This window comes from Narcine bancroftii, chromosome 2, assembly GCF_036971445.1.
Source record: "Narcine bancroftii isolate sNarBan1 chromosome 2, sNarBan1.hap1, whole genome shotgun sequence".
In the NCBI taxonomy this organism is placed as follows: domain Eukaryota; kingdom Metazoa; phylum Chordata; class Chondrichthyes; order Torpediniformes; family Narcinidae; genus Narcine; species Narcine bancroftii.
Window position 1 is genome coordinate 141487751 of NC_091470.1, and position 7154 is coordinate 141494904.

The 7154-nt window shown below is 49.2% G+C and overlaps 1 protein-coding gene across 1 annotated transcript; it reads right to left on the reverse strand.

Annotated features, from left to right (window-relative positions):
* Nucleotides 1-820: 820 nt before the first annotated feature.
* Nucleotides 821-5561, reverse strand: LOC138754270 (transmembrane protein 52-like). Its single transcript, XM_069918256.1, has 5 exons — nt 5417-5561; nt 5274-5332; nt 4413-4448; nt 2930-3084; nt 821-1915 (listed from the first exon to the last, which is right to left on the reverse strand). Exons 1-5 carry the CDS (start codon nt 5471-5473, stop codon nt 1647-1649), a joined length of 576 nt encoding a protein of 191 aa, XP_069774357.1. The 5' UTR covers nt 5474-5561; the 3' UTR covers nt 821-1646.
* Between the last annotated feature and the right edge of the window lie 1593 nt (nt 5562-7154).

The window sequence follows — 7154 nt, forward strand, 5'->3', positions numbered from 1 at the left end:
TCCAAACTCTGTACTCAAAATTTCATCCTTCAAGCTCCTCCAACTGACCTCGCACATCCTTGCCCGAAAACAACTTATCCCGACCCATGCATTTTAGATCCTTTCTCCTTTCCTCAAAATTGTCCTTTCTCTGATTTAGAAAATTAGGCCCAGTCTTCTTTATCCATAATTAACTGAAACTGATGGCATTATGATCACTGGACCCAAAATGTTCCCCTACACTTGCTTCTATAACCTGTCCTGTCTTGTTCCCTGGAGATCTCGTATTGCATTCTCTCTTGTTGGTACCTCGATATATTGATTCCGAAAACTTTCTGGAGCACATTTGACAAGCTCCGAGCCATCCGGCCCTTTCACAGTGTGGGAGACCCAGCCAATATGCAAAAAGTTAAAGTCACTGACTTTATGTTTCCTGCCCCTCTGCCTCTGCTCACCAAAGCCTTGCAGTCCCACCCTTTCACTGGCCACCCCCACAGTGGCCTCTCCACTAAGATCCCCTTCCTTTTATTGACGACACCTAATTAGCCAATGGTGGAAAATAACAAGCAGCTACCTTTCCCAGCCCTTTTTAAACCTACTCTCCTTCCAAGCCCTGCTCTCACAGGCCCTGTTGGGAAATTCACACCCCCCTTGACACTCTCAATCTCGTGCACTCCACACAACTGAGGGACAGGAGTTGGTGGATTCCAGCAGGACATGAACCTAGGAAGATGGTCATTTCAGTTTCCAGTTACCCAGGCACTTCAGTTCAAATAAGGATCTTTGTGCTTTGAACATCTGACAATTCTTACATTAAAGATAAAATAGATTGTAAAGTACATTTTATTAATAAAATAATTGAGCTTTATTAAAATAACATAACCTTCATGAATACAAAATTTTCTTTTAGGCCTTTTCTCATTTCGTAAACAAGACTTTTGTAACTCTCCCTAGAAATTGGTAACGTTACATCCAACTTCTAGGTACTGAGCCAGCAACTTGTGTCCAAAGTGGTTTCAAATGATTTTACGGATTTGTAAGTTGCTGCAATCCTTATTGTATTTGAGTAGAGTCTGCAACAAAAGTGCTAATGTATTTTGCAAATTTACATGTCACAGATTGGCTAATTTTGCCTCTCAAGGCAGGTAACTGAGGTAACCTCCCATCACGGGCAACACTCACACACAATTTAACGAGAAGAGGACATTTCTGTCACTTTTTGTCCAACTCCATGTTGGAGCAGAATAGTCTGAAATAGGAACACTTTAATATTGATTAAGCTTCCCAATATAAAATACCATAAATATCCCTTTTCACATCTGAAGGGAGAAAAGTCAGGCTTTCTTTAACTGGAAGATTCCGATTTAGGCTTCGTGAACGTTAGCTGCAAAAAGTGCTGGTAGAATATGGATCCAAATCAAATCGTGCACTTGGCAAAGTCTATCTTGCTGATTTGATTCTTTGAAACTCCGGTCCGGTTTCATTTGCATTGGATGGTGCCAGTGATACACCACTGAGAAAATAGTGCTTGTGTCATTACCCAGTAATGGAGTAGGTTTTGCAGCAATTTGCTGAACATACTTCATCTCCTGAAATCTACTTGGCCTCAGATAAACACCAATCAAAAAGATGACAAAGGTATACGGACAAGTTGTGATTCAGAGTTCTTATTGGAATGGCCCACATGCTCCCTCCGCAGAACCAGACCCCTCGTTCCCTTGTGCAATCTCAGGCCTATTCCCACTTGGATTCTCTGCCCTGCTCTTTGGTTCCGGGATCTCAGGAGGCTTGGCCATTTTCAAGGCCATCTCGTAGGTTGGTGGGTTCTCAGAGGCACAGAAGCTGTAGGATGGGGGAAGGAAAGCGAGCTGGGTGGGTTCATGAAAAGGGATGTGATTCCTGTCTGTGGGTAGTATGTGCTGCTGTGAATGGTCTCCTGGAAAAGAGAAGGGAAGGTTAATAAATGATAAAGCATTCATCTTTGTTCATAACAATCAAACAGGAAAAATAAACAATAAAGGTTAGAAAATTAAACAGCACGATTGAAAAATTCAGCAAGTTTCATCAACCATCACTAGCAGAAAATGTGGGTTTGGAGGAATGGACCTGCCAATCACTAAAAGTCCTTCAGAGATTTCTCACGCTGAGGCTTTAACGGCTGGTAGTTTTCAGACCATCCTCAGCGTAATTACTGCAACAAATCATTTGCTTGTTGATCATTTCTCTGAGGTTGGGAGCAGGTGCTGGGTTAGAAGTGTTCACAGTTTGCTGAGATCTAGAGGATCAGAGTATGATTCTCTGCTGCTGCTTCTCTGGGGGCCAGCCCAAATCTCTCCACATCCACGTGGACCCTTCATCTATCATGGACTGCCAGACAGGGAGGCTCTAACCACCTTTATCACCATAGATTGGTGAGGTGTGGGAAGGACTGAAACTCCTGTTTGGTAATCGCTAAATCAAAAGGATTCAGATCAAGGTAAATGTATGGCTGGTAATGCACTTCATCGGACACAGGTCCAACACTGTACATTGAATGATGCCGCCTGGGGTTCTACCACAGTGGAAACAAAGGCTTGTCTCCAAGGTAAGTGAGAAGACATGCAGGCCCTCACCTCCTGCTGAAGGCAGAGATCAGAGGGACACTCGACTCAGGATTTTCCAGTTCTTCAAATAGACTGAGATAAACCAGGAGCAACTTCCATGTACAAGGCCCCATTCTACCAAGGCCAGCATTGACATGGGGCAAGTTCACTGGCTAAAGAACATTATGTCCTAGTGCAAGTGTAACAAGTTAGATGTGCTGCTGATAAATGCAGCAGATTCAACGGGATGTGTCTACTGGGAAAATGTAAACACTTGAAAGGGAGGAACCTGCAGGAGATGGTTGCCGCCGGTGCTACCATTTCCATGCTTGTGTGGAGGGATTAGAGGTGCAAGTGTCTCTACGTACTTGATATAGTGCTGTCGTTTTCAATGTTGATCACCGACACTTCATAAGGTCTTGTGGCAAAGGTGGGGCGCTGGGACTTGGCCCTTCTGTAGCACTTCAAACAACTGGCCAAAACTCCACACGCCAGCAATATGAAGACCGTCAACAAGATCATCCTGGAATGAAATGGGGAAACCATTTCAAGTCTGCACACTACCTCACTTACTCATTCCAACACCTGGGGCTTGACACTTCACTGTATAATTGGATCCTGGATTTCCTCACCGACGATCGGTAAGAACTTCTCCTCCACAGTCTTCATCAGTACCAGAGCACCACAGGGCTGTGTTCTTAGCCAGAGCATGGCCTGGGTGATAGGGGTCCTTGGGGATAGAGGCCGCTCTCTTATGACACCCCCTCCTGTAGATGTCCTCGATAGAGTGATCTGATGCCCGTGATGGCACTGGCCGAGTTTACAACTCTGGAGTTTTTCCTGAGCTGGCCATTGGCATCTCCATACCAGAGAGTGATGCAGCCAGTCAGAATGCTCTCCACAGTACAGGGTCAAAATTTGCAAGAGTCTTCGGTGACAATGAATCTCCTCAAACTCCTTACCAAGAATACCCGCTGGTAAGCCTTCTACATGATTGCATCAACATGGAAGCTCCAGGACAGATCCTCGGAGATGTTGACACCCAAGAATGACACCCTCTCCACTACTGAGTCCTCGATGAGGACTGGATCATGTTCTCCTGACTTTCTCCTGAAGTCCACAATCATCTCCTTGGTTTTGCTGACATTGAGCACAAGGTTGTTGCTGTTACACCTTTCAACGAGCTGATCTATCTCCCTCGTGTACACTTTCTTATTGCCATTTGTGATTCTGCCAACAACTGTGATGTCTTCAGCAAACTTGTAGATAGCATTGGAATTTTGCCTGGCCACACGGTCATGGATGTATAATGAGTAGAGCAATGGGTTAAGCCTACATCCTTGGGGTGTGCCTGTGTTGATGATCAGTGAGGAGGAGACATTTTCAATTTGTACTGACTGTGATCTTCCGATGAAGAAGGATCCAGTTGCAGAGGGGTGTGCAGAGGCCCAGGAACACGCACACACACGAGCGCACACAAACAGATATCAACATAAACACGCAACTACATTAGGTGTGTAACCATAGTATCAAGGCCCAGCTCCACCACCTATGTCACTGGCCTCTCATCACTACAGACCCGAGGTTCTCCTCATGAACCTGGCGAGAAGGTAGCACCCTGGCCTGAGATAGTTCGTGGATCCTCACTCCCCCTGTGAGTGTGTCAAAAGTTCACAGGTGATTAATTACCACCATTAATTTGAAAAGCTAAAGCCTGGAAGAGGTTCAGCTTTTGGACATTTGAGCCCCTTATTGGCTTCACAAGTGGGTGCCTGACACCCTGCCTCCGGTTGAGACAGCTTCTGATGAAGGTGCAGGGGACGGGTGGCGAAGGTAGAAGAGGGTACTCACCAGACATACCACAGGCGTGACCAGTGGGAGCTGCAGCTGTGGGGAATGAGGAAGAGGCCATCAGTACTGTGGAGATGTGAACACATTCACCCTCACTGGACACCCCCACATGTATTTTCTGTTTTTGTATAAGATTTGCATTTCTATAGCACCTTTCTGTTTTCACAGCACTCTGGACATAAAGATTTTTTGAAGTCAGTTACAATTTAGAAAGCCCTTGAGTTGTTTTGTGCACAAGCTCCCAAAATATATGTGTGTGTGTGTGTGTGTGTGTGTGTGTAGGGGGGAGGGGGTGTGTTTGTGAGTGTCGGGGGTGTGTGTGTGTATGTGTGGGTGTGTTGGGGGTGTGTGTGTGTGTGTGTGTGTGTGTGTGTGGGTGGGGGTGGGTGTATGTGGGTGTGTGTCGGGTGTGGGCGTGAGTTGTGTGTGTTTGAGAGTGTCGGGGTGGAGGGGGGACTGGGGTGGAGGGGGGACTGGGGTGGAGGGGGGACTGGGGTGGAGGGGGGACTGGGGTGGAGGGGGGACTGGGGTGGAGGGGGGACTGGGGTGGAGGGGGGACTGGGGTGGAGGGGGGACTGGGGTGGAGGGGGGACTGGGGTGGAGGGGGGACTGGGGTGGAGGGGGGACTGGGGTGGAGGGGGGACTGGGGTGGAGGGGGGACTGGGGTGGAGGGGGGACTGGGGTGGAGGGAGATTGGAGGGGGACATGTTGCTGGGCAGAAGCAGGAATTAAAGATGCCAAACCAGCAGCGAGCTGCAGCGGGGAGAGTTTCACCCGCTGGAGGAGACAACGGGAAGCCACCCCACAGCCATACGGAGCGGACCCGGGCGAAGGATCTCAGCGAGGGATCGGGAGACTCACCTGCCGTTCTCTCCCCGCCCAGGGCTGCAGTTTTGAGCCCGGGTGACGGTGACAGTGACCTGCAGGAGAAAGCAGAAGGTGTTTACGTGGAGATCTGAGCCGATGGAAACGTGGGGACAAATTTACAGCAGGCGGATGCTCACCTGAAAGAGGCAAAGGGTAAAGGCTCCAGTTGTCAGCCCGGGTGGAGAGGTGGCCATGTCCTCGAGTCGGCCGTCCCAGTCCCCGACCCCAATCCCTCACTACCTTCATGGACGGACTCAACCTCACCTCTTTATAATCGGAACCACCCCCACCCCACCCCTCCCTCCCACTGCGGATGCCCCGCCCGGGACCGTCACCGCAACGTTGCCGACGGGAGGGGTGGGGAGCTTTGGAGCGGGGTCTGGCGGGGATGGTGGGGAGCCGGGGTGGAAGGAGATAGGACATCGAGGTTGGGTGAGGGTTGTTCACAAGAAGGGGAAAATCTCTGGGTGGGGGATATTCACAGAGCGGGACCTCATGGAGGGGGGTATTAGGGGGTCTCTGGGTGGGGGATATTCACAGGGCGGGACCTCAGGGATGGGGCTATTAGGGGGAGGGGTGGATTCCTGATACCCTGTCACTGGAAACACTCACCAGCCAGACAGAATAATGGTCGAAGCAGCGATTCCGCTCAACCTGCCATTGACAAGGCTGCACGGGAGCAACCTTGACCAGTCCATGTGGTTCACTGGTCCTAGTGGGAGAGAGAGATGGTGAGGAGGCAGGAGGGGAACTGAGATGTAACGCAGAGTCGCAGTAGGAAAAGGGTCAGAGAGAGATCTGGGGACATTTGTTCACAGATTTGGAAACAGGGCAGGTTGAGAGAGGAAGTCACCCCTCCCACGGCCAATACACTAACGGATCCACCCGCCCCACCCTCGACACCTGCACGACTCTCTGGGTTCAAGGACAGCGTCCTGCTGGTCTCAACCCCTGAATGAGCCCCTCACTGGTAAATGCGATGCCCCGGCACTATCTCTCTATCCGGCACTTTGTCTTTCTAACACCACCCCTGCACCTTGCAGTGACTGGTCTTTCTGATGTGCTGTCATTAAATGAATGAATGAGAGTTTGTCCACACATACAATGCACAGATGCAGATTTAAAAATGGGCTGACTTGCCTGGGTGGCATGCAAATCAAAGCTTTTCACTGTATCCTGGTACAGTGAACAATATAAATTGAGAGCAGTATAAAACACCTTTGAGCTCTCCTCAGTCCCTGGCAACCATACACTTCTCATGAGCCCTTCCTGTTTCCTGTATCTAATTTTGCCTCCTTCTTTCTGGAGGCCAGCACTTCACCTGCTTTGTCAACCACAGTTCCCTATCCCACCATGTTTTCCTTGTCCCAGTGGGACAAACTTATCCTGAACCCCATGCAAGAGGTCCCTAAACTTCCTCCACATTATTTCTGTGCTTTTCCCTGATTTAGTCCCCCTAGTTCCTGCCTCATCCCATTGTAATTAGCCCTTCCCCAATTAAACACTTGTCCAGTTTGTCTGCGTTTGGTGGGATGGTAATCCCCAGAGCAAAGGGCATGTTGGAGAATCCATTGGCTGCCCACAGGGTGAGGGAACTGCTTTTTACCTGGCATTGTCAAATAATACACAAATCACTTCAGGTGAGGAGGCCATTTGGTCCATCATACCTGTACTGTGGATCTCTCCTTAATCCCACTCTCCTGCTCTTTTCCAGAACCTCTGTAAAAGAATGTCCTCTCCTCCAATTCCTTTTGTGTTAACCTGGAGCTCAACCCATCTGTGTCCTCTGTGCTGCCATTAGCCCAGAACCACCCAGCACTCCCACCCACCACTCTCCATTCATCTATTACCCTCCACCCAGACTCCACCCACCTA